This window comes from Tiliqua scincoides, chromosome 4 (assembly GCF_035046505.1).
Source record: "Tiliqua scincoides isolate rTilSci1 chromosome 4, rTilSci1.hap2, whole genome shotgun sequence".
Classification (NCBI taxonomy): Eukaryota; Metazoa; Chordata; class Lepidosauria; order Squamata; family Scincidae; genus Tiliqua; species Tiliqua scincoides.
This window is the reverse complement of record NC_089824.1, coordinates 340,251-367,417: the sequence shown is the minus strand read 5'-3', so window position 1 is coordinate 367,417 and position 27,167 is coordinate 340,251. Positions and strand designations below refer to the sequence as shown.

Here is a 27,167-nt window from a genome sequence, read left to right as displayed (position 1 = left end):
TCACAATCCACAGTCTGATTCCCAGTTCAATAAGCCAAGTTAGTCTCCTCTCCAACCTGCACTCCTTCTATCACCCACCAAAAACCTTTCTGCCTCAGGTGCTCCCTATATACCTGAGGGATCTCCTTATGCTCTAGTGGCTGCAGCTGTGCAGCACACCTCCAGCTACCACCTGGGCTTCAATCCTGCATTTACTCAGAGCAAGGGGCACCACACCCTATCTCCTCGGTAATATCTTCCGCAATTCCAATACAGGGCTTTCTTCATTAACAACTAGATCAACTATAGCAGAATTACCAGTACGATCCGATTCTAAGACATCACACGCACAGACCCTTGCCCAGGTACTGGCCATGTCCTGTCCGCCTGACCCGGGCAGGGTCCTTGGAGTTCAGTAACTGATGCCATAAGTTCATTAGCTGGCCCAGCAGCTTTCAAAACACATGACACAGACAATACGGATTCCAAGTTGCCAATACGGATTCTGAGTTTTCTGGGAAATAAACCTGATTTCTCCCATCCATCTCCAGTAGGTGCCGGTCCAGCCTCTCCTGAGTCATGGAACTGATTGTCCCCGACCCCTGGGTCCTCTGTATATACCGCACAAATGCAAAGCGGAAGAGGCAGGGGCGTTCCTTCCCAGGCACTGTGGCCTTTAGCCGACAGGGCCCCTTCTCCAGGCTTTTCAACTGCTGTGTAAGCAGTGGGAGAGCTCTGGGGCAGGTTGTCATCAGTATGCAGATGAAAGCCGGTAACATCTGACGGTTTCTGCTGAAACCACCAACCATCTCCTCCCAGTCAGACTGACAGGGCTCCCCACTGCCTCTTGCCCTCTCTGCTGGGTGCATCCAGGCAGATCCTCTCACTGACCGGATGCTCATTGTGCCTCTCCTGTCTGAAAGCCTGTCCTCGGACGTTCTTTTCCAGCCTGTCTGCTCATACCTATGAGGTTTCCACAAGGGGAGTCTCTCTCTCTCTCTCTCTCTCTCTCTCTCTCTCTCTCTCTCTCTGTGGGGGTCCCTGAGATCTGTCATTCTCACCCTACAGGTCCTCCCTGAGTGACCTCAACAAGCCCCATGGCTTGCAGTACCACCTGCAGGCTGATCACACTCAAAAGAAAAGGAGCGTTCAGGGGCCTCGTAGAAGCATCACTTCTCAGAGTGCTCCTCCACAGTCCAGTCTCCTTCAGAAAGGCTGCGGCAATCTCCAGAACCAGCTTCTGAAAATCTGATGACCACACTTGCCTCTTTACTTTGGCTGCACCTATGGGGTAGGTTCTCCACTGCCACTAGGACAGCAAGATCCAGGTTGTGTTTCCACCCATTCACTTGTCTGGGGTCTCTCTACTAACCAGCAGCCCTCACACTGAGCTCCCTGAGGAGGGAGGGAGGAGCACATAGGGAGATGTTCATTTCCCAGGTTTCAAGGCCACATAAGAACAGCCCCACTGCATGAGGCCATAGGCCCATCTAGTCCAGCTTCCTGTATCTCACAGCGGCCCACCAAATGCCCCAGGGAGCACACAAGACAGCAAGGGACCTGCATCCTGGTGCCCTCCCTTGCATCTGGCATTCTGACATAGCCCATTTCTAAAATCAGGAGGCTGCACATGCACATCATGGCTTGTAACCTGTAATGGATTTTTCCTCCAGAAACTTGTCCAATCCCCTTTTAAAGGCATCTAGGCCAGACGCCGTCACCACATCCTATGGCAAGGAGTTCCACAGGCCAACCACACGATGAGTAAAGAAATATTTTCTTTTGTCTGTCCTAACCCTCCCCACACTTTAGTGGATGTCCCCTGGTTCTGGTGTTATGTGAGAGTGTAAAGAGCATCTCCCTATCCACTCTATCCATCCCCTGCATAATTTTTTATGTCTCAATCATGTCCCCCCTCAGGCGCTTCTTTTCTAGGCTGAAGAGGCCCAAACGCCTTAGCCTTTCCTCATAAGGAAGATGCCCCAGCCCCGTAATCATCTTAGTCACTCTCTTTTGCACCTCTTCCCACTATGTCCTTTTTGAGATGTAGCAACCAGAACTGGACTCAATACTCCAGGTGTGGCTTTACCATCGATTTGTACAATGGCATTATAATAGTAGCTGTTTTGTTCTCAATACCTTTCCTAATGATCCCCAGCAGAGAATTCTTCCTTTGTGGTATACACCTCTGCTGGGCCTCTATTACTGTTGATTTGAGCAACCTCCATGCTCTCTGTAGAGACTGGACTCTTTTTACCTTCCCTTTCAACCTCCTTCTAACCAGCCTCCTCATTTGAGGGAAGTTCGCCCGTCGGAAGTCAAGGGTTTTTGTGAGAGATTTGCCCGGTATTCTTCCCCCGACGTGCATGTCGAAACGGATCACAACATGATCACTGTTCCCCAATGGCTCAGTAACATTGACATCTCTAACCAGTTCCTGAGTACCGCACAATATTAACTCCAGAGTCACCTGTCCTCTGGTGGGCTCCATGACTAGCCGCTCTAAGGCACAGTCATTTAGCATGTCAAGGAATCTTGTCTCCTTTTCCTGACCAGATCACAAATTGACCCAGTCAATGTGAGGATAATTGAAGGCCCCCGTGATTACAACCCTGTCCCTCCTTGTCACCTTGAAATCCTCATTTCAAGGTTTCCTCATTTCAAGGTCCCCTTCTGGTTTCTGGTCTGGAGGGCGAAACAGCAGCTCTCCAGCAGCTGAGGATCGGTGCACACGGCCTCTGACCATGGCAGTCTCATCCAGTCACCAGGACCAGCAGTCAGCAATGGAAGGACTGAGCAGGCGCGCCTTCTTGCCTGAGCAACGTGCGTGAGGGCTGCACTCAGCCTGGGGCCTCAGAGCCTTGGAGAAGCCACTCTTCCCGCATGCTCCTTTTGGCTTCTGCAGCTGCTGCCCTCTTGCCACAGCCCTGAAGTGCCGGGGCCCTCTCTGAGCCTTCAAGCAGCACCGCACTGCCAGGTGTGGGCGGTGTGAGGAGCTGTGGAGGCAGGCACAGGTGTGCCGATCCTGCACCGTCAGGGATGGGCCAATGTGTCAGCAGCCCAGGGCGGGGACAGGCTGCAAAAACTCAGGCTCACCCCAGTTCGGTGCAGCAGGCGCCAGCAGCAGGAGGAAGTGGAAGAGCAGCCGAGCAGCAACCAGGTAAGGCTGGGGAATGCGGGGCCAGCAACAGCCAGCACTGGGGCGCAGGTGCCCTTGGCAGAGGTGTGGCTGGGATGCGCTCTGAGGGCTGCACGCGAGCCCAACCCCAGCAGACCCCCCTGTCTCATGCCTCTCGCTGTCCCCCACCGCCACCCACTCAGCGTTGCTCCTTGCACAGTGCCGGCCCCCTCTGCAGAAGCAGGTGAGTACTGGGAGAGGAGCAGCTGCTCCCGCAAAGCCTCCTGCCTCTCCTGCTCCCTGAGGCCAAGCGAAGGGAGGGAGCTCTCTCCCTTTGGAGGCTGCGACTGTCCGGGCAGTGAAGGACTGAAAGGCAGAGAGAGATTCTCGCAGGCAGGGGAGCACTTCTGGGGCTTGGCATCAGGTTCTCAGTTGGGGGCTGCTGTGCAATCGGTGCCCAGGTGGCGGCTGCGGCACTGAGCACCATTCAGCAGCTGCAGGAATCAGTCCCTCTTCCCCCCTAGATGAGAAGAGTCTGGCTACAATTATTCCTGCCTTGGTAACGTCCAAATTGGGCTACTCCAGTGCTTTCCAAACTGTTGGTCGGGACACACTGGTGGGTCGCAACCTGATTTTTGGTGGGCCTCCAGAGGCTGATTGAAAGATCGGATAACTAATTGCCTCAAATCCTGAGACTGTTCAAAACTCAGATACTGCAGCTGCTGACTGCACTACAAAGAGCTCAGCTCCTGCAGTTTACAAGCAGGTGTAAATATAAATGTTTGAGGGTCTTTTTCTGATTATTATTACTTATAAAATATTATTTCTTTATAGATCTCCTTTTTTTAAAGTCTGGTAAATGTAGGGTGCAATCCTGCCCTCCACTTGGGCCAGTGCAAGTCCCTTGCGCCAGCCCAGGAGGGTTGCAAACATGCCGTAAAGCACATTTGCACCCCCTCAGGAGTAAGCTGGACAAGCTTCCTTGGCGAGCATTGTGTCAACCCGACTGGGCCAACGCAAGGCTGTGGGGTGGGCAAGGAGGAGCGGGAGGGAGGCGGGAGGGAGGGAGGCATTCTAGGGCAGGGGAAGGGTGGCCCCAGGAGCAGGTGGGTGGGGAGCAGGAGGCAGGACTGGGATCCAGCACTTATGCTGGATCCCCATTCCCAGGAAGTTCAGAGCGGCTTCAAGCCACTCCCCACTGCTCAGACTTGTGCCACCTCTGGAGGTGGCGCAAGTCCAAGGAGACCCATAGGGGCAAAGGTGCCTTACCCGGAGGTAAGGGGGAAAGTTTCCCCTTGCCTCTGGCTGAGCCACTTTGGGCCCTTAGCCTGCGCTGGATACAGTGCAAGCCTCTTGGCTTGACTGTTCCAGCGCAGGGTAGGATTGCGCCCCTTGGTTGGTGCCAACAGAGCAGCCATTTTCAACCACTATGCAGTGGCACATGGGTGTGCTGTGAATGGTCTGCGGGTGTGCCGTGGGACTTTGGGGGAAGGTCATTTATTAGTAGGGCCACTGGAGGATGTGAGCGCCCTGCTGGCAGTACAGTGTGCCTTGTCAATAGTTGAAAGACTGATGGTGTGCCTTGACCATTTTAGAACCTTGTCAGTGTGCCGCGAGACCAAAAGATTGAAAATCACTGCGATAGAGTGTCATTGTTAAAAGTGGGTCCCAGTGCTAAAAAGGGGAACTGCTGGACTACTGCAGTGCATTGTACATGGGACTGCCCCAAAAGACTGCTCCAAAGTCTGGTCTAGACTGCAGCTGCAGCTGTCCTGGGGACCGGGGCATCCCAGTTGGAGTGCACCCAATCAGTGCTACGAGAGCTCCAGGCACTGTTCATGGTGTCTGAGCTGATTTGCCTCTCACGCCCAGTCTGGCCCGGGCTCAGGGTGTCTGTAGGGTCCTGGGCTCCCATGTGAAGGGGCCTGTTCAACAAAAGCACCCTGTCGGTCACCCTCCTGCCTGGGGAGCAACTCCCAGGAGCCATTTGCACTGCTCCTTCTGTGCTGCCTGTCAGACACGGCTGGCCCTACCTGCTGGTGTCGCTCGCATTGGGCAGCAGATGGGGGAGCGGGAAGCACGTGTCTGCTGCCTCCCTCCTGCCAGAGCCAGACCCCTGGACCTTCCTCCGCCAAGCAGGTAATGCAGAGCACGTGGCAGAGGTCCTGCCCACATGCAGGGAGTGAGGGAAGGGGTGCCCAGTGCTCTAGGAATGGCGGCGGCAGCAGAAGTGCAGAAGGCATCACTCTTGGCCTGTCGCAGGCAGCCTGTGGCTCCAGCTGGCCAGGAAACCCACCCTCTGTACCAGCAATTTTCGACCTTTTTCATCTCATGGCACACTGACAAGGCACTCAAATGGTCAAGGCACACCATCAATTCCTGTGGCACACCTGTGGACAACTCATGGCACACCAGTGTGCCATGGCACAGTGGTTGAAAATGGCTGCTCTGTACCCTGCTGCCGCCGCCACCCTCGCTCTTCCTTAGCCAGTTGCCTTGTTATGCTCGCTGTTCTCTGACTGTCAGTTTCTCTTGTTTGCTGACGTGAGCCTTTGAAAGCCAGCCACTTGGCTCCTTAAGCAGTGATTCCCCAGCTGGACTCTGCAGGGCTGGGCAGGACCCAGGTGCTCGCTCTGGAACAGATGCCCACCAGTGTCCCAAGGCAGCTTGGCAGGGCAGAGGAACGCTCCTGTGCACACCCGCTGGTTTCCTATAATAATAATAATAATAATAATAATAATAATAATAATAATAATAATAATAATAATAATAATAATAATACTTTATTTCTATCCCGCCCTTCTCCCTAAAGGGACCCAGGGCGGCTTACAACATATTAAAAACAGATTAAAACATAATTTAACAAACAGATAAAAACATATTAAAAACACATTAACAGAAACCATAAAAACAGTAGTCAGATAAAAGTCAGAATAAAAAAGAGCATAAAACAGCAGTTCGTAGAGGAATCAGGCCTGTAAAAAAACAACTAAAAGATGTATAAAAGATGTTAAAGAGGCCATGAGGTCAGAAGGCTTGTTTAAACAGCAGGGTCTTCAGGCCTCGACGAAAAGTCTCAAGAGAGGGAGCCGTTCTCAAGTCAAGGGGAAGGGAGTTCCATAATGTTGGTGCCACTACTGAGAAGGCCCTGTTTCTTGCCGCCGCCCCACGTACCTCCTTAGGCGGTGGCACTTGTAAAAAGGCCCTCTCTGATGACCTGAGAGGATGAGCCAGATTGTACGGAAGTAGGCGATCTCTAAGATATCCTGGCCCGGAGCAGTATAGGCCTTTAAAGGTCAAAACCAGCACCTTGAATTGGGCCCGGAAATGAATGGGCAGCCAATGTAGCCCCCGGAGAAGCGGGCTGACAAGAGTCAAACCGCCTGCCTCCAGTAACCACACGGCCGCCGCATTCTGCACTAATTGCAGTTTCCGAACCGTCTTCAGGGGCAGCCCCACATAAAGCGTGTTACAATAATCTAACCTCAATGTCACCGTAGCATGGATCACCGTGGCCAGGTCTGCACGATCCAAGTACAGCCGCAGCTGGTGCACCAGCCGAAGCTGAGCAAAGGCCCCCCTAGCCACAGCCGCCACCTGGGAATCCAGGAGCAGCTGCGAGTCCAGGTGGACCCCCAAGCTGCAGACCTGCTCCTTCAGAGGGAGTGCAACCCCGTTCAGAGCAAGCCGATAATCCAGCACCTGCATCGAGGATTTCCGAGGTTTCCTAGCAGCATTCGGGCAGAGCCTCGGGTGGTGGCAGCGGCAAAGGCAGCGTTGCACAATTCCCAGCTGCAGCCAGAACCAGGGCCACTCCGAGGCACGGCTGGAGGGGGCAGGAGGGGTCTGTGGCCTGCTGCCGGCACTCAGCCACTGGGCTTTGGGGCCTTGCTGAGATGAGGCCGTGGCAGAACCCGGAAGTGACTGTCAGGGGCTGACCCCTTTGGCCCCCCTACTCAGCTGGCCTTGGGATGAGCCTGTCTCCCTTCAACAGCCAGATTCCTCCAGGCTGACCAGTTATTCAGCCACTGCTTTGGTTGTTTGGAGACCCTGCATTTCAGATCTTGTGCAATTGTGTGTGCACAAGTGTTTGCCAACAAGGGTGTACAGTGCAGAGAGCTAGTATACGCTTACCACTTGGTGTGCATGACACACACTTGCTTGTCTGACAAGATGCGGATGAAATTCCTGCCCCCAAGGGGGTGAGAAGAAGAGTCCTACTGTCTAGGGTGACGCATTTGCAGCCACCCGTGTGGCAGGCTAGAAGCCCCAGCCTGTTCTGCAGGTTGGGGGGCTCCCCTAGGCTGGCAGCCCTGGGCCAGGGCGCATAGCGTGCAGCGCTCAGGACTTCAGGGAGGTACTTCTGGGCCTCGAGTCCAAGGCCTAAGGAGGCACCTTTGGCTGCCGCCGCCGAGCACTTCCCTCTCTTTGGGTTTCAATGGAATCCTTCCTTCCCACGTGTTTCTGGGGGGAGGGGGTTTCACAACTTTCTGGGTGGCCACAGAGCCAGCTCCTGCCCTGGCAGCCATCATCACCACCCACCTCCTGTCCTGAAGCTGTCTCTGCCCTTCGCTTGCTCCACGCCTCGCTTCCTAAACAGCCATTTTCTCTACAGGTGTCCTTGTATTGGGCTCCCACCCCATCATTACAGAATGCTCACCTGTTGACAGGTGGCTCTTTGGGACCTGTCGCCCTGCAGTGCCATGTCCATGACAGCCAGCTCTGCACAGCAGACCAGCCATGTCTTCTGTGTTCTGGGGAAGAGCCCGCCTGCGCACTTGTAGGAGAGCGGGATGTGCCCAGACGTGGTCATAGCCTGCTGGCTCCTAGAAGCAAAGCAGGCAGCAGTAAAGTGCAGGGGGGAGGGGGAGCCGGAGCAGCTGCTGGGAGTGTGGTTGCTCCGTGAAGCATTTTTCAAGGCGTCATTCTGTACTGGAGCATATGTGTGATTGCAAACATTCTCTGGAGAAATACGTGGAAAGCACTGGGAAGGCCATGGAGACGAGCCTCTCGGTCTGCTGGATAGGAGGTCATTCAGGGACCCACTGAAGAGGCTCTTTGGATTGACTTGGTGAGGCGGGGGGGGGGGAGCCGAAAGGCCACAGGCAGTTGTGTCTGTTGACGCGGGTCCTGAATCCACATGTGTGGCAATTGGCTTCAGTCCACGCAGAATAAGGCAGAGTACAAGGCTCAGAAGGGTGTGCTGCCAGTGCTCATCAGTGTGCAGACTGGAGATGCATCTCCACGTCACCTGTGACTTCAAAGTCAGACCCAGAGCTGGTGGGGTGGTCATTTGCCCAGCCAGCCAGCCAACCTCCCTGGCCACGGGCTGAAGCTCTCTGGGGCTTCCATTTAGACTCGGGAGGGGGGACTGGCCTCAAAGTGCAAAGGCCCTGTGAGTGTGATGCTCTGGGACTTCTGCCTCAGCACAAGTGGGTCTGCGTCTCTGTGCATGTTCAGTGCTTCAGCCGTGGCCTGATGGCAGCCACAGGTACTGGAAGAGACCAAGCGTTCGTCCAACCCAGTCCTGCCCCTGACAGTGACCAAGACTGGACACTGGCGAGATACCAGTCCCACTCGCCTTCAGTCAGTGCCTGGCCTTGCATGTGTGCCGCTCAACACCCTGAGCACCATGGCCAAGGTTCCATCTCCCATAAAGTGGTCCTGAGGCACGTGTGTGCAGGTGCTCCCCCCACGTGCCGCCTCCTGGGCAGCTTCCTGGGCACACAGCTAGGGGTGCCCACACCTGTGTGTGAGTGCTGTACGGCTGCCTGGACTGATGGGGAGCTCAAGTGGCCTGTGCCTGGGGCACTTGGGGGGCAGGGGAGATGGGGAGCAAAGAAGCTGATTGGAGGGAATAAAATCCCTTTGAGAGGGCTCTCTTTGCACGCCCTCATTTGTGGAAGGATCCGGAGGTGGGGCTGGGAGAGACCTGGAGGGCAGCTGACCAAACTGGGCAAGGAGGCCCTATGGCCTGATGCTGGGGGGGGGGGGCTGTTCCAGAGCAGCTCTTCTTCTGCCCAGGGCTTCTCAGCCAGGTGCCACCTGTCCTCTCCTTCCTCAGGGCTCCTTCTGGCTCCCAAACCTGAGAGGCAGTTGTTGCCTCCCGATGGTCCCCTGTCCTAGCCCCTTCGGGTGGACTGGTGGCAGCCCACTTTGTACAGAATAGGCTTCAGGTGCGCAGTGGTCTCGGGGGGGGGCATCATGCAAGAGGCTAGAAACTCTGGAGAGTGGCGTGGCCTAGGGTGGGCCCAGCACCATAGGTCCAGTGCGGACACACTGGGTATCACTACTCTGAGGTCTGCTGGCAGGGCGTTTCCTATCCCTTCTTTGTGTGGAGCTGCTGCCCAAGTGTTTGTGGGGGGACGAGGGGGGCCAGTTAGACAGTGTCCTTGGTCACAACCATATTAGGCCCAGCAGCCCCCCATCCACACACACACCAGTTCATGGTGTAGTTCATGGTCTCTGGTCGCAGGCCTTTGTTGAGGTGGGGGCTGGACGTTGCAGCCACAATAAGAGAGCCCCACTCCTGGCACTTCAGCCATGCTCGATACAGGACCTGAGGTCTCCCCGCAGGTCCTTAGGAGGGGGTGCAATCCAAGTGCCAAGTCACGGTTGGGGGGCTCGTGGCTATGCTGGCTGGATTAGCCAGCCATGCTGGGCCGGTTTGTGTGTGTGTCAGTTGCTAGGAGACCCAGCGGGCCATGAGTGGGGTGCAAAGCTCCACCGCAGCCAGCCCTGTGTGCGAACAGGGCGGTGGTGTCCCGGGCCCAGCCCTTCTCTCCGGGGATGTGCCGGTAGTGGGAGGAGCCCAGCCCAGAGGCGAACAGGCCAGGCCCTGTCACCAGGGCTGGGAAGCCCACGCAGGGAAGCCTCTCGCTTCCAGGCAGAGGCGGAGGACCAAGAGCCACTGAGCGGAGGAAGGCACACCCGGCAATTACCGGGCAAGGAGCCTCCTCAGAACCAGTTGTGTCGCTTGGCACGATGGCGACTGGCCAAGCAGATGTCGACATCCAGCAAGCAGGTCTGCGCCCACAGGCAAAGGCACCTGCCCAGGCAGCCCGACTCCCTGCTGGGCCCGAGGTGGCTCCCGGCCCCAGAAGGCACCCCCAAGCTGGGAAATATAGATTTTTTTGGGGGGGGGGATAAAGATTTTTATTTAAAAAGTTTCATATTACAATAAACAATACAAAGGAAAGAAATCGTATTTTACATTTTCAATTACAGTCACATTACATCAGCGGTTTAACTAGAACACAGAGACATCACGTTACAGGTGGATTCACCCCATCTGACCACTCCCACCAGTCTCTACCGGTTCTCACCCTTTCATATGCTGCCACGCCGTATACTCTGGAGACCACAAAGCGGACCCATCCCTGCGTGTTGGTGGACTTTTTCTCCTTTATTTCTTTGCCCCTTTGGATGCCCAGCGCAAAAAGGAGATACAGATTTATCAATCTTATAAATTGACCACGGCACCTCCCACCTATCGTCTCCTCCCCTCCGTTGTCCCGCGTGACTTGTCCTCTTGGGTCCCCTCATACCTCCCACTGGCTCCTTCCCAGAGACGATAGTCTCCCAGGCCTGTTGGGCCAGTTTGGGCCACTTAAAGGCCCTCGCTACGCCCCTCCACAACTCCTTCGCTGGCATACACTCTTGGACGAAATGGGCTACTGTTTCTATCAGCGGCATTTCTATCTATCAAACCATGGGTTTGCCGCTCCCACCCTGAGGACCTGATGCAAAGCCCTCCACCTTAATTCCCATAAACTAAAGGGGATTCTCTTCTCGCTAAAGGCACTGTGCGCCACCTTCTCCTGCAAGAGGTACGTGGAAAGGTGCGTCTTACTTTGCTGTTTCTCCTGGTGAGGCCTCATGATAAACTCCTGTACCATCGTTTCATACACGTAACGCTTGAGTTGCTTCCCTTCCAGCCCGCTGGTCTTATACAGCTTGGCCAAGAGCCCCATCTCCTTCATCAGAGTCACCGCCTCCCTCATGTACTCCGGCAAAGATCGTTTTATCGCCTGAGTGAGTACGTATCCCATCTCTTCTTTCGTCCACCATTTCTGTCCCCAGGTCGTCTTTTCCCAAGTGTCTCCGAATTGGGCCTATACAGATGCAAAGGCTCCCCCTTCCTGAGGCCTCTGCCTCCATTTTGCCCAGTTGCCAAAGTTATAGGAGACAAAGGCCGCCAAGAACAAAGGTCCCAGGGCCCAAACCCCTAGTCCTCCTTCTTTCACTTTCTTATATGCCATCACTTGGGCAAGAGAGAAGAAGGCAGTGCCCCACAAGAAAACAAACACCTGATGGGTAGCCTTGTCCACCACCTGTTTCGGCGGAGCACAGATCTCCGCCAAATTGGATGCCATTGGAACACAATACATGTTGATGTAACACACCCTCTGGTACAGGTTCAAGTTCCAATTTTTCCACCTCTTCATTTTTTCCTCCACCTTAGAGGCCCACAGTTTCCAGTTCTCTTCCCACCCGCTTTGTTTCAGTCCAAAAATTATACCTAAATTTTTAACAGATTCCGCCTTTTGAACCTTTTGTTTCCTTTCATCCATTTCAAAAACAGCCCCCACGGCCCTCACCTCTATGTTTTTCCCCCTCAACCCAAGAGAATAACATTTGGTTTTATCCTCGTTTACCACCGCTCCTGCTGTATTCATCTATTATTCCCTTCAATGTCTCCAACTCACCCACGTCGCTAACCATAACGTACACATCATCTGCGTGGGCTACCGTTTTTATGGCATTCCCAGCCTCTGTGCTATTCCCTTCCCCAGCCATGGCACTTCCCTGTATTCTGGGCTCTGCCTGGAGTATGGCCAGCAACGGACCTAACGCCAAAACAGAGGAGCGGGCTCAATGGGCATCCTTGGCGCATCCCTGATTCTATGGGTATGATTTTCCCCTTCCATCCGTTTACCTGCGACATAACCGACACCTGCTCATACAGAGTTTTTATATAGTTTATGAAGACCTCTGGGACACCCTTTGCCATCGGCGTTTGCCAGAGATACTCTCTGTTTATTCTGTCAAAGGCCTTAGCTTGGTCCATTTGTAGAAGTATCCCTTTCCACTCTCCCTTCTCCACCATCTGAAAGATCTCTCTAGCCAGAACTAAGGAATCGGTCACCTTCCTCCCTGGGACAGCACTAGTCTGGGTCCTCACAATCAACTTAGGGGCTATTTTGGAAAGTCTGCCATTCAAAATCTTTGCTAAAATCCTATAGTGGATGTTTGTCAGAGTCAAGGGCCTCCAGTCTTTAGGCAGAGTAGGGTCCACCTCTTTATAAATGAAGGTTAAGATTCCTCCATAAAAACTATCTCTAAATTTGTCCTCCTCCCGTAAGGCTCTATTAAAAGCTGCGGCTAGGGGTTCAGTCAGTTCTTTCTGGAACAACTCGGGCAGCGGCCTCTCAATGCCAGGCACCCACCCGCCCCCTCTCCTCCCTGCAGCAGGCTCAAGCTCTCCCCTGCCGTCCCTGCAAAGAGCTCCCGTGCCTCTTAGGGCTGTGTGACAGCCAGGCATTCATCAGGTGAACCCTTTTCTGTCCTGCAGGTGCTGGGGGGAAGCTTCACCTGTTGAGTGTCTGCCTGTCATGCAGCTGCTTCAGGCTCTGTCCAGGAAAAAAGAAGTGGCTGTCCAGCTTGCAGTCTAGAGACTGGGGAGGCTGTTCATTCCTAGTGGGACGCCTGCCTGCCTGCCTGCCTGCCTGGGAACATCTTTCAGCTGCCTGGACAGAATCTGATCTGCCCATGTGGCGAAGGCCACTGCTGCCGGCCCCTTTCCCAAGTCCTCGGCAACCAACGCAAATACATCCAGGCACGTTCTGGGAAGGAGCGGAGCCTGCCCTGCCACTTCTGAAACACCTTGCTGACAGGCTCCCGGGGCCCTGGCAGGGTTTCCTCCCAGCAGCAGTGACCCCCCCGCCTCCGCAGTTGCAGAGGTGCCTAGCATGTGGCTTTGGCAGGCACCAGGATAGGAGTGACTGGGAACCATGCCACGCGGCACCAGTGGGAGGGGCTGCCACTGTTACAGGACAGGGAGCACTAGCTCACTTCCAGTCAGAGAGGTGGGCAGACCTCTTCACCTGCTCTCATGGAGGCTTCCTCCCTGTCCACGTTTTGGAGTCACCCTGGCTCAAGGGTTGGGGGGCAGCTGCTCAGGAGTGATGGGGTCCACAGCTCTGGGCACTTCCTCCTTCCAGGATCAGCCAAGGCTGCAGCAGGATGGCTGGCCCTGGCCACGGAGAAATCTCCCAGTGCCCCTGGCAGACTTGGAAGCAGAACGTGGTCTAAACCCCATGAGGTAGTGATTTGACTGTGACAAAGGGTGGAGGCCAATCTCCACCCCCAGACCACTGAAGCCTTCCTTCCCAGAAGCACAGGCCAGCTCCAAGGTGTGTTCTGCTGAATGCAGGGTGCCAATATCCACTCAGACCAACTCTGATGGTGGCCACGGCAGCCATGCGACCCTTCTGGGGCAGACAGCATGGCAGAAATCCTTCAACCAGGCTTTGCTGGCTAGAGCAGCTCCTGCACAGCCAAGTTCCATTCACGAGCTATGCAGCTTGTGGTCCTGTAAAGCGAAAGGCAAGTAGCAGTGATTAGAAAGGAATGTCTGGTCATCCCCAGTGGGGAGGCAACCTGTCTGGGTTCAGAACTGCAAACCCCCCTGCCTGCCTGCCGAGAGCTGGAGCAGCAGGGGGGCCAAGAGACTGGCCTGTGAAGTGGGAGTTGCTGCTTTGCCCCTGGCTCTTGCTGGGAATCCTTCTCATGCATAATTTTGTACATTTTTGTATGTGCATAATTTTGTATCTCAATCATACACATTGGGTCGACACTTTCATCGAGCTTTCCACCACCACCCCAAGATCTCTCTCCTGATCTGTCACAGACAGCTCAGAACCCATTAGTCTATATGTGAAGTTTTGATTCTTTGCCCGAATGTGCATGACTTTACACTTACTGACATTGAAGCGCATCTGCCACTTTGCTGCCCATTCTGCCAGTTTGGAGAGATCCTTCTGGAGCTCCTCACAATCACTTCTGGTCTTCACCACTCAGAAGAGTGTGGTGTCGTTTGCAAACTTGGTCACTTCACTGCTCAACCGTGTCTCCAGGTCATTTATGAAGAGGTTGAAAAGCACCGGTCCCAGGACAGATCCTTGGGGAACACCACTTTTCACCTCTCGCCATTGTGAAAATTGCCCATTGACACCCACTCTGTTTCCTGGTCTTCAACCAGGTCTCAATCCAGGAGAGGACCTGCCCTCTAATTCCCTGACTGTGGAGTTGCCTGTGGAGTTTCCTCAGCAGTCTTTGGTGAGAGACTGTGTCAAATGCCTTCTAAAAGGTTCATGAGGCAAGACTTCCCTTACAGAAGCCAGGCTGATTCTCCCTCAGCATGGCTTATTTGTCTACGTTCTATCTTTGATGAGGCATTCCACCATCTTACCTGGTATAGATGTTAGGCTGATCTGCCTATAGTTTCCCAGGTCCCCCTCCCCCCTTCCTTTTTAAAAAATCGGTGTGACATTTGCTATCCTCCAATCCTCTGGCACCGTGGCCGTTTTGAGGGACAAGTTGCATATTTTAGTCAAGAGATCAGCAAACTCATTGCTGAAATGAGGAAACAGATCAGGGAAGTGACAAGGAGGGACAGGGTTGTAATCATGGGGGACTTCAATTATCCTCATATAGACTGGGTCAATTTGTGTTCTGGTCATGATAAGGAGACCGGATTTCTTGATGTGCTAAATGACTGTGCCTTAGAGCAGCTAGTCATGGAGCCCACCAGAGGACAGGTGACTCTGGATTTAATATTGTGTGGTATACAGGACCTGGTTAGAGATGTCAATGTTACGGAGCCATTGGGGAACAGTTATCATGCTGCGATCCATTTTGATGTGCACGTTGGGGGAAGAATACTGGGCAAATCTCTAACAAAAACCCGACGGGCGGACTTCCCTCAAATGAGGAGGCTGGTTAGAAGGAGGTTGAAAGGGAGGGTAAAAAGAGTCCAATCTCTCCAGAGTGCATGGAGGCTGCTTAAAACAACAGTAATAGAGGCCCAGCAGAGGTGTATACTGCAAAGAAAGAAGGGTTCCACTAAATCCAGGAGGGTGCCCGCATGGCTAACCAGCCAAGTTAGATCCCGTAACGGGCAAGGAAACTTCCTTCCATAAATGGAAGTCTTGCCCTAATGAAGAGAATAAAAAGGAACATAAACTGTGGCAAAAGAAATGTAAAAAGGTGATATGGGAGGCCAAGCGAGACTATGAGGAACGCATGGCCAGCAACATTAAGGGGAATAATAAAAGCTTCTTCAAATATGTTAGAAGCAGGAAACCCGCCAGAGAAGCGATTGGTCCTCTAGATGGTGAGGGAGGGAAAGGGGAGATGAAAGGAGACTTAGAGATGGCAGAGAAATTAAATAAGTTCTTTGCATCTGTCTTCACGGCAGACGACCTCGGGCAGATACCGCTGCCCGAACGGCCCCTCCTGACTGAGGAGTTAAGTCAGACAGAGGTTAAAAGAGAAGATGTTTCAGACCTCATTGATAAAGATCAATAAGTCACCGGGCCCTGATTGCATCCACCCAAGGGTTATTAAGGAATTGAAGAATGAAGTTGCAGATCTCTTGACTAAGGTATGCAACTTGTCCCTCAAAACGGCCACAGTGCCAGAAGATTGGAGGATAGCAAATGTCACGCCTATTTTTAAAAAGGGAAAGAGGGGGGACCCGGGAAACTATAGGCCGGTCAGCCTAACATCTATACCGGGTAAGGTGGTGGAATGCCTCATCAAAGATAGGATCTCAAAACACATAGATGAACAGGCCTTGCTGAGGGAGGATCAGCCTGGCTTCTGTAAGGGTAAGTCTTGCCTCACGAGCCACACAGATAGTACAAGCCAGATGGGACTCCACAGCCAGTACAGAGCATCATCTCCCAGCAGCTGCCCAAACTGTGCCTGTCTTCTACCTTCTGCCTTAAGGGACTGCCTTGCAGTGTTGGGGGGGGGAATGTTGCTTCCACCCCCACCAGTGCCTTAACAGCAGATTCCTCTTGACCGTGGGACCAGAGCTGCCCCTGCTGGAGATTCTGAGCATCTCAAGCATTTCTCCCACCCTCTGCTTTGCAGATTCAGGTCACTTGGATGGTCTGTAAGCATTATGGCTTCAGAAGGGGACACTGGGTGCTGTTGGTGCATTGCAGCATGGGTGGGAGGAGATACCCTAGGAACCTGAAGCCAGCTGCAGGGTGTGCAGTGGAGGCTTGGTTCAGGAGTGACTGTCTCTGCATCAGAGCCATTTGTTCAGTTAATTGCTTTGTGGCCTGCGAGTTTGGGGAGGGGGCTGGTCCCTGTTGTGTGGTAGGATGATGACAGTGAACTCCTCTAGATGCTCCTCAGAATTAAGAGACAGCGCATGTTTGGAGTACCAAGGTCGAGTTCTTTTTGCACTCCAGTGGGCTGAACTGAATTATGCAGGGGATGGACAGAGTGGATAGAGATGTGCTCTTTACACTCTCACATAACACCAGAACCAGGGGATATCCACTCAAATTGAGTGTTGGGAGGGTTAGGACAGACAAAAGAAAATATTTATTTATTCAGCGTGTGGTCGGTCTGTCGAACTCCTTGCCACAGAATGTGGTGATGGCGTCTAGCCTGGACGCCTTTAAAAGGGGATTGGACAAGTTTCTGGAGGAAAAATCCATTACGGGTTACAAGGCATGATGTGTGTGCGCAACCTCCTGATTTTAGAAATGGGCTATGTCAGAATGCCAGATGCAAGGGAGGGCACCAGGATGAGGTCTCTTGTTACCTGGTGTGCTCCCTGGGGGATTTGGTGGGCCACTGTGAGATGCAGGAAGCTGGACTAGATGGGCCTATGACCTGATCCAGTGGGGCTGTTCTTATGTTCTTAAACTACAATTCCCAGGAGGCCTTGCAGGTCTCTTGGTATCTGGTGTGCTCCCTGGGGCATTTGGTGGGCCGCTGTGAGATACAGGAAGCTGGACTAGATGGGCCTCTGGCCTGCTCCAGTGGGGCTGTTCTTATGTTCTTAACTACAATTCCCAGGAAGCCTTGCAGGTCTCTTGTGATCTGGTGTGCTCCCTGGGGCATTTGGTGGGCCGCTGTGAGATACAGGAAGCTGGACTAGATGGGCCTCTGGCCTGATCCAGCAGGGCTGTTCTTATGTGAGCAGCAGCCATTTCAGCTGGAGCAGCCCCCACGGCACCCCCCTCCCACGTCCCTTTCCAGAACACCACAGAAGGCTGGCGGTGGAGGAGACCTTGGCGCCCACCTGTCCCTCGGCTCACGCTGTGCGGGCGCCTTCTGGGCATTGGCCCTGCAGGCACGGGCTGCGCTGGTTTGCCACTGGGCCAAAGACCTGTCGCCTGGCTCCAGCATGACAGGGACAGGAGTGGACTCTGACCACTCCTTGCATGCGTTCCTCTTGCTTCTCTGCGCTTAGAAAGCTCTCGGCACAGCTGCACTGGTCTCCCAGCCTGACTTCCCACAGGAACCGCTTGGGACTGAGCCTCCTGAATCTCACTCTTCAGAAAGCCCCATTCCCTGGCCAGCTGCGCCAGGGAGAAGGTGAGCAGGCCTAGCACAGGCAGCTGGAGTAACCACATGTGGGAGCTGTGGGTCAGTAGTGGCCAGCTCAGGTATGTTCCGCCACCCCCCAAAAGTGCCACAATTGCCATTAGCTCCTGCTGAGACTCTAAGTGGTGGCTGGGAGCTGCGGGAGGCCGTTGCTTCAGTCAGACTGTGAGGCAGTGCATGCCCCCCTGCTGGCTTACCTGGGCAGAGGGTGTAGTCCTTGGAATTGCTAGGGATTAAGCTTGGTGTAACCCAGGCCACCCTGGGACTAGGACTGTGTTTGGAGCCCTGGCAGCTTGCCAGGCAGGAGGTTCTGCCACTGTCTGCCCATGAGGAGGCAGGAGAAGTGACAGGCCCAGGACCCTCCCCCCGTCACACTTGGCTATCCTGCAGCTGCCACGTGACCACTACCTGTGGCACATCTGGCTCTGTGGTGCACAGTGCCAGAGTCAAAGGGCTGGACTGCACAGGTGGGCAGAGAGGGGGAGGGAGCAGAAGGTCTCTGCTGCCTGTGCAGCTGCACCCCTCCCCGCACTCCGCATTCCCTCCCCTGGCCCTCCTGCATTCCATCTCAGTGAGAGCCGCTGATTGGGACTGCCTGTCAGCCAGAGAGCTGGATCGGGCAGGCTGGCAGGGAGGGGCAGGGGGTGCCTGGACTGGTCTTCATCCTGTTTCTTACCCTTGACAAAGCAGCAGGGGTTTCGGGGGGGGTGCAGGGTGCTGGGGCAGCTGATTGTGATGGCCAACCTCCCCTACGCCCCTCCTCAAGTGTGGCCTGTCCTGCATTCTCGCCTGCATCTGATCTGAACCTTGAGCCTGGCTTGGGGGAAAGGGAGCCATTTCTGCATTTGGAAACTGCTTTGAAGAAAAGTGGTACATGGCTCTTCTCAAGCACTGCAGGCCGAGCCTCGTCAGCCACTCGGGTTCTGTTCTGGAACCTCAGTGGATACCCAATCAGTGGAAAAATAGCTTTAAAGACCCACTTCTGGGTGTCTATTGACACCCCAGAATGCATTGCTGAGATGCTATACCACATTCAGCCACTAGATGGCAGAATAATGGTGTCTAGTGGAATGACATTATAATTTCATGGCGCAAAGATAGGAAATTGGATTTTGGTGTTTTTTTCTCATTAGGAGGCATTTAAAGATGGGCCAGTGTCAGTGGTGAGTCAAACCAGTGGATGCTGAGGTCCCACCTGTAGAGCTCTCTAGCAGTAAGCTATGGTGTGCAAGGGGTCAGAGAGGCCTAGCGAGGCCACAGTGCGTGAGACAGCAGGACCGTGGTTTTGAGGGACTTGCCCAGCCTGTCGGACCTCCTTCCTAGTGCAGCACATTTGTCTTCCTGACCCTCTGGTGGTGGACTGCCCTTCCCCAGAGGTTCTTCTGCCTCTCCCCCCATGTGAGGCCAGCAGCAGGACCCACTGCTGGCTGGGCTGCCAGGGACCAACCACAGAGGAGCAGGCGCCCTAGTCCCAGGGGCACCCAAAGTCGGCCTCCAGCTCCAAGCCTTATACGAGCCCAGCCCCCTTCCCATTCCTCCAGGCCTTGGAAACAGAAGGCCTGTGAATCAGAAAGTGTGGGTGAGACCAGCACTTGATGGGGCCCCAGGTGGACTGTGGGCCTCACCTGCACTTTTCAGAATCTCTCCAGCTGAAAACACAGCCCCCCCCCCACCTGCTCTGAATCCAGGGGAGGTTCTGGATGCACCAGACTCACACGCCTCCCTCTCTTCTTGCAGAGACCTGCCTGCCGGCATCCCAGAAGGAGCACCTGCCCCTACGAGGAGGAGAGGATTCCAAGCGGGAAGTCTGCAGCACAGGACCAAGCAGCAGCGACAGCCATGCCAAGCTCCCCCTCCCTCAGCAGCCCTGCGGTGGCAGCAGAGGCAGACAGAGCCATCAGGAGCATTGCAGGGGTCTACGTGGAGTCCTCCACCAAGAGCATGGCCCTTATCCAGGCTGCCCAGGCGCATCTGCTCCCTCCTGAGCTTGCACTCGCTCTTCTGGAAGCACAGGCAGCCACAGGTGGCATCGTTGACCTCGCGGGACAGCAACTGGTCTCTGTGGCGGAGGCCTTGGTGAGGGGACTGGTAGGGCTAGAGATGAAGGAAAGGCTGCTGCAAGCAGAACGCGCAGCAACGGGCTTCGCAGACCCTTACACGGAGGGGAAGGTCTCCCTCTTCCAAGCCATCCAGAAAGAGCTGATTGGGAGGCAGCAGGGCCTGCGTCTGCTGGAGACGCAGATAGCCACCGGAGGTGTCATTGAGCCCACCACTGGCTCCCGGGTGCCTCTGCCAGAAGCCTGTGAACAAGGCTACCTGGACGAGGAGCTGAGCGACTTCCTCTCAGACCCAGAGAATGAGGAGGCCAAAGGCTTCTGGGACCCCAGCAGTGACCAAAAGGTCACCTACAGGGAGATGCTGAGAAGATGCATTGCAGACCCAGCCACAGGCCTCCTCCTGCTGCCACTGAAAATCTCCTTCCCTGGCCTGAGGGGGGCTGTGTGCAGCCATGAGCTGCTGGATGCTGGAATCATTGACTCAGCCACATTCAGAGCCCTCCACTGCGGGGAGGTCACTGCACAGGACGTGGCGAAGACAGACCGGGTGGAGCAGTACCTCTCCGGGACGAGCAGTGTGGCTGGCGTGGCTGTCCTGCAGAGCAACGAATGCAAGAGTCTGTACCAGGCTCTGACTGAACACCTCCTGATGCCAGGCACAGCGATGAGCCTCATGCAGGCGCAAGCGGCCACAGGCTGCTTGGTAGACCCCGTGAAGAATGAGAAGTTCACTGTGGATGCTGCTGTCCGGGCAGGACTCATCGGACCAGAGCTGCATGAGAAACTGTCTGCTGCGGAGAGAGCGATCACAGGGTATAAAGACCCCTACACAGGGGAGACGCTCTCTCTCTTCCAGGCCATGAAGAAGGGTCTGGTGCCCAGGGACCCTGGCATCTTCCTCCTGGAAGCCCAGCTTGCCACTGGCGGTGTGGTGGACCCCCACACGCATCACCGGCTCCCTGTAGAGGTGGCCTTCCAGAGGAACCTTTTAGACAGAGCCACCCACACCCTCCTCTGCCACCCCACAGATGACATTCGTGGGTTCTTTGAGCCCAACTCCAGGGAGAACTTGTCCTACGCAGAGCTACTCCTGAGATGCGTCACCGACCCAGACACAGGGCTCTGCCTCTTGCCCCTCTCTGGGACCCCCAGTGGGGAGGAACATTCTTTCATTGACCACGGCACACAACTGGCTCTTAGAAACACAGAAGTGTCTGTGACCCGTGGCAGGTTCAAGGGGAAGCCTGTGTCCCTCTGGAGACTGCTCTTCTCGGACTACTTCACCGGGGGGCAGAGAAGGGCATTTATCCAGCAGCTCCATTCTGGGCAACTCTCCCTGCAGGGACTGGCTAACCACGTCTGCCACACTGTCCAGCAAGTCACTACTGACGCCCGAGTCACCTTTGAGGGACTGAGAGACAAGGTGACCCCTGCCCAACTCCTGAGCTCTCAAATCATCGACAAAGAGATCTTTGAGAAGCTGACCCAAGGGGAGACATTGGCTGAAGAGGTGGTCTGCATGGGTGCAGTCAAGAAGTACCTGGAAGGGACCGGCAGCATCAGTGGGTTGCTCTTGACAGACTCCCAGGAGAAGGTGAGCATCTACCAAGCAAGGAGGAGAGGCCTCCTGAGGCCAGGCACGGCCCTTGTCCTCCTGGAGGCCCAGGCAGCCACAGGACACATAATTGACCCTGCTGCCAACAAGAAATACTCCGTGGACGAGGCCCTGCGTGCCAACGTCGTTGGGCCAGACATCTACGAGAAGCTCCTGGCTGCGGAGAAAGCCGTCACTGGCTATCGAGACCCTTACACTGGGCACAAGATCTCTCTCTTCCAGGCCATGATGAAGGAGCTGATTGTCAGGGAGCATGCCATCCGCCTGCTGGAGGCCCAGATCGCCACGGGGGGCATCATTGATCCCGTTAACAGCCACCGCCTGCCTGTGGAAGCGGCCTACAAACGAGGCTACTTTGACAGGAAGATGAACCTGATTCTTTCAGACCCCAGCGACGACACCAAGGGCTTCTTTGACCCCAACACCCAGGAGAACCTGACCTACCTGCAGCTGAAAGAGAGGTGCATCACAGAGCCCACCACAGGCCTCTGCCTTCTGCCACTGAACAGCAAGAAGCGCCAACTCATTGATGGTCCCACCAAGCAAGCACTGAGGAACTCCTGGCTCCTTGTGAAGTTTGGGCGCTTCCAAGGTCAGAGGGTCTCTGTGTGGGATCTTCTGAACTCCGAGTACTTCAGTGAGGGCAAGAGGCGGGAGGTCTTGACTCACTACTGCCTGCAGAAGGTGACCCTTCCGCAAATCCGGGCCATGCTGGAGGAAGAAATGAAGAAGTGGGCCCCCATCAGATTCCCAGCCCTGAAGGGCAGCGTCACCGCCCATCACCTGATGGAAAGTGGTCTACTGGAGAGGGCTATCTTTGAACAACTACTGGATGGAGCTGTGAGCCCAGAGGAGGTACTGCGCTTGGAATCAGTGAGGAAATACCTGTACGGCACCGGCAGCATCGGAGGCCTTGTGCTGCAGCCGTCCAACGAGCGTGTGAGCCTCTACGAAGCCATGAAGAGGAACGTCATGTTACCAGGGGTGGTCCTGCCCTTGCTGGAGGCACAGGCAGCCACTGGCTTCATCATCGACCCTGTGAACCAGCAGAAGCTCTGCCTTGATGGTGCTGTGCGAGAAGGCCTTGTTGGCCCCGAACTCTACGAAAAACTGCAGCGTGCTGAGAAAGCCGTCACAGGCTACCGAGACCCCTTCACAGGCCAGAAGATCTCCCTCTTCCAAGCCATGAAGAAGGGCCTTGTGGCCAGCAAACAAGGCATGAAGCTGATGGATGCCCAGTTGGCCACAGGGGGTGTCATTGATCCCCACAGAGGCCACTATGTCCCCATAGAACTTGCCCAGAAGAAAGGTTATTTGGATGAGGACCTCAGCGCAAGACTTTCCAACCCAAGTCCTGAAGCCAAAGCATTCTGCACTCCTGACAGCAGGGAGAGAGTCACCTACAGCCAGCTGCTAGCCCAGTGCCAGAGGGACCCAGCCTCCGGCATCCACTTGCTGCCCGTGCCTGAAGCGGCTCCTCCTGCCTGCACGGAGGAGGAGACCGGGCAGCTCTTCCGAGAGACCTTTGTGGAAGAGAAGGGGGTCTCTCTCTGGGAACTCCTCCACTCCGGCTACTTCACCGAGGAGCAGAGAAGAGACTTCCTGGAGCAGTGCAGGTCTGAGGCCATGGCACCCCGTCAGCTGGTCACCCTCGTTCTGGGACTCATGAGGGAGACGGAGATGAGGGCACAGAGCCGAGTCTCTTTCCAAGGCCTGAGAGGGGCAGTGCCCGCCGTCTGGCTCCTGGACACGGGCATCATCTCAGGGCAGACTTTCCAAGAGCTGGTTCAGGGACAGACCACAGCCAGAGAGGTCTCCAGCAGGGAGAGTGTGCAGAGGTACTTGCAGGGCACCGGAAGCATTGCTGGCGTCTTCGTTCAGGCTTCCCAGGAGAAGATGGGAGTCTACCAAGCCATGCAGAACAGCCTGCTCCTCCCGGGCATGGCGGCACAGCTGCTGGAAGCTCAGGCAGCCACAGGCACCCTCACAGACCCAGCGACAGGCCAGAGGCTTGGCGTGGAGGAGGCCGTTAAAGCTGGCCTGGTGGGGGAAGAACTTGCAGCACAGCTGCTGCAGGCCGAGAGGGCACTGATGGGCTACACAGACCCCTACTCGGGCAAGCTGATCTCCATATGCCAGGCCATCAGGAAGGAGCTCATCCCTGCCAATGAAGGCATCCCCCTGCTGGAGGCCCAGCTGGCCACTGGGGGCATCATAGACCCTGTCCACCGCCACCACCTCCCCCTCCACGCTGCCTACAAGCACAACTTCTATGACAAAGAAATGCACAAGACTCTTGCGGAGCTCACCACGGACACCCGTGTCTTCTTTGACCCTAACACACAGGAGAGCGTCACCTACCAGCAGCTGAAGGACAGGTGCATTCCTGATGCCCACACGGGACTCCTGCTGCTCCCTCTCTCAGAAGATGCCGCCTTCTACGGGGACAGCCAGACCATGAAGGTGCTGAAGTCCGTGCCCATTTGTGTCAACGTCGGGCGCTTTAAAGGCCAGGAGGTCTCTCTCTGGAACCTGCTCAACTCGGAGTATGTGACCAGCTGCACAAGGAGGGAGCTGATGGCCGCATACAAGGAGGAGTCCGCCAAGAGCCTGCAGGACATCGTGGCGACCGTCACAAAGGTCATTGAGGAGACTGAGCAGCAAGGCCGGCGGTTCTCCTTCCAAGGCCTGCGCAAGCAGGTGTCGGCCAGCGACCTCTTCCAGTCCCAGCTCATTGATAAGGCGACTCTGGACGAGCTCAGCCAAGGCAGGAAAACTGTGCAGGACGTCATGGAGATGGACTCGGTCAGGCAGTACCTGGAAGGCTGCAACTTCATTGCTGGGGTCCTCCTGCAGCCAGACCAGGACAAAATGAGCATCTACCAGGCAATGCGGCGCGGCCTGCTCAGGCCAGGAGCGGCTCTGGTGCTGCTCGAGGCTCAGGCCGCCACAGGGTTTCTCATCGACCCAGTGAAGAACCTGAGGCTGTCGGTGGACGAGGCGCTGCAGGCAGGGCTGATCGGGACAGAGATTTACGAGAAACTGCTGAGGGCGGAGAAAGCCGTGACCGGATACACAGACCCCTACACGAAGGGCCGGATCTCCCTCTTCGAGGCCATGCGCCAAGACCTCATTGTGCGGAGCCACGGCATTCGGCTGCTGGAGGCCCAGATCGCCACCGGGGGCATCATCGACCCTGTTCACAGTCACCGCATCCCGGTGGAGGTGGCTTACAAGCGGGGCTACTTCGATGAAGCGATGAACCATGTCCTCCTGGACCCAGAGGACGATACCAAGGGCTTCTTCGACCCCAACACTCACGAGAACCTCACCTACCTGCAGCTGCTGGAGCGCTGCATCCAAGACCCAGAGACCGGGCTGTATATGCTGCAAATCGTCAGAAGGGGGGAGCAATACTTCTACATTGACGAGCCCACGAAACAGTTCCTGCAGGCACAAGTGCTTCAGATGAGCTCTGGCATGTACCGAGGCCAAAGAGTCTCCGTGTGGGACCTCCTGTGCTCCCCATACATCCAAGAGCACAGGCGGAAAGAGCTGGTGCATCAGTACAAGTGTGGAGGCCTGACGCTGGAGCAACTCAGCCAAGCCATCACCTCCGTCGTTGAGGACACAGAGCGGAGCGCCCAGCAGCTCAGACTGCAGGGACCGAGAGGGGAGGTGTCAGCCGCAGAGCTCTTCAACTCGGAGATCATTGACAAGAAGACACTCGATGGGCTTCTTCAGGGACTGTGGACCCTTCAGCAGCTGGCCCAGAAGGATGCTGTGAAACGGTACCTGGAGGGAATTGGCTGCATTGCCGGCATTTCAGTGGAAGCCAACGGGGAGACGCTGACTTTCTGTGAAGCCGCAAAAAGAGGGCTCCTCTCCCCGGAAAATGCTCTGCTGTTCCTGGAGGCTCAGGCTGCCACCGGCTTCATCACCCACCCACTGGAGAAGAGCAGGCTGTCCGTGGACCAGGCGGTTTCTGCTGGGCTCGTGGCTGAAGACTTCCATGAGAAGCTCCTCTTTGCAGAGAAAGCCACCACTGGTTACCCCGACCCTTCCACAGGGAACAAAATATCTCTTTTCCAGGCCATGAAAAGAAAGATGGTGGATAAAGCATTAGCCCTCCGGCTGCTAGAGGCCCAAATTGCAACTGGTGGCATCATCGACCTTGTTCAGGGCCACCGCCTCCCTCCTCAAGTGGCTTCCAGACGGGGCTACCTGGATGACGACACCTTCCTCCTGCTTGCCGATGCAGAATGTGGTGCTAAAGGATTTGTAGACCCCAACACGCAAGAAAGGACAACGTACGCACAGCTCCTGTCCAGGTGCATCACAGACAAAGACACAGGGATGCACCTCCTGCCATTGCCAGGAAAGCGGGAATACCTCTGTGAAGACCAAATCACGAGAAGCATCTTCTTGTCCACCAAGGTCAAAGTGGCACATGGGAAATACCAAGGACAGACCCTCTCTCTCTGGGCACTGCTTACTTCAGACTACGTGGGTAAAGAACAGAGGACACGGCTGGTGACAAAATACAAGCAGGAATCCTCTGCCCTTCTGGAGCGCATGGCCCGCCAAATCCTGAGCGTCATCAAAGGGAGAGAGGCCCAGAGAAGAGACAGCTGGTTCCAAGGGCTGAGGCAGCAGGTCACAGCCTCGGAACTGCTCAGCGCCGACATAATCAGCCCGGACACCATGAAGGGGCTGGAGGAAGGGAAGCTCTCTGTGCAAGACGTGGCAGCGATGGATTCAGTCAGGCAATACCTGGAAGGCACAGGCTGCATTGCCGGGGTGCTGGTGCCTTCCCAGTCAGACCCCTCCCGGACGGAGAAGATGACCGTCTACCAGGCCATGTGGAAGGGGGTCCTGAGGCCGGGCACCGCCCTGGTGCTGCTGGAGGCGCAGGCCGCCACGGGCTTCATTACTGACCCACTGAGGAATGCCAGGCTCTCAGTCGATGATGCCCTCCATTCTGGGCTGGTGGGCAGCGAAATCCACCACAAGCTCCTTTGTGCAGAGAAAGCTGTGACTGGATACACAGACCCATCCACGGGCCAAAAACTATCCCTGTTCCAGGCCATGAAAAAAGACCTGATTGTCAGAGAGCACGGCATTCGCCTCCTCGAGGCCCAGATCGCCACAGGAGGCATCATTGACCCCGTGAACAGCCACCGGGTTCCAGTGGACGTGGCCTACAGACGAGGGTACTTTGATGAGGAGCTCAACCAGGTCCTCTTGGATCCCACAGACGACACCAAGGGCTTCTTTGACCCCAACACCCATGAGAACCTCACATACATGGAGCTGCTGAGGAGGTGCAGGCCTGATCCAGAGACAGGGCTGTGCATGCTTCAAATTCAGCCCAAGAGCAAACGCCACGTCCACTTGAACGAGGACAACGTAAAGACTTTGAAATCTACAAGAACGAGTGTCAAGTCGGGACTTTTCCAAGGACAGGAGCTTTCCCTCTGGGAACTGCTCTTCTCGACATACATTTCTCAAAACAAAAGGCAAGACCTACTAAGTGACTTCAGAGATGGCAAACTGCCTCTTCAGGAAATGATCACCATTGTCACGTCCCTCATTGAAGAAGCCGAGGAAATGAGCAGGAAGCAAGAGAGAAGTGCTCAGGATGGCAACAGGGACAAGGAAAACAAAACAAAACAAGGAAATGCTATGATACAAGAAGAGCCCACTGGCGAGGCGAGCCCAGCTCCCACCGCGGCCGCCGCACCCAGCCCGGGCGAGGACGCGG

At 55.4% G+C, this 27,167-nt stretch overlaps 1 protein-coding gene across 1 annotated transcript in view; it reads left to right on the top strand.

The window, feature by feature from the left end:
* Window positions 1-13,284: 13,284 nt before the first annotated feature.
* Window positions 13,285-27,167, top strand: part of EPPK1 (epiplakin 1) — a 33,932-nt gene continuing 20,049 nt past the window's right edge. Inside the window, exons 1-4 of the mRNA XM_066623040.1 lie at window positions 13,285-13,421; window positions 17,598-17,722; window positions 19,135-19,310; window positions 19,469-27,085. Coding sequence (XP_066479137.1) covers window positions 13,285-13,421; window positions 17,598-17,722; window positions 19,135-19,310; window positions 19,469-27,085 — 8,055 coding nt within the window. The remainder of the gene's footprint in view (window positions 13,422-17,597; window positions 17,723-19,134; window positions 19,311-19,468; window positions 27,086-27,167) is intronic.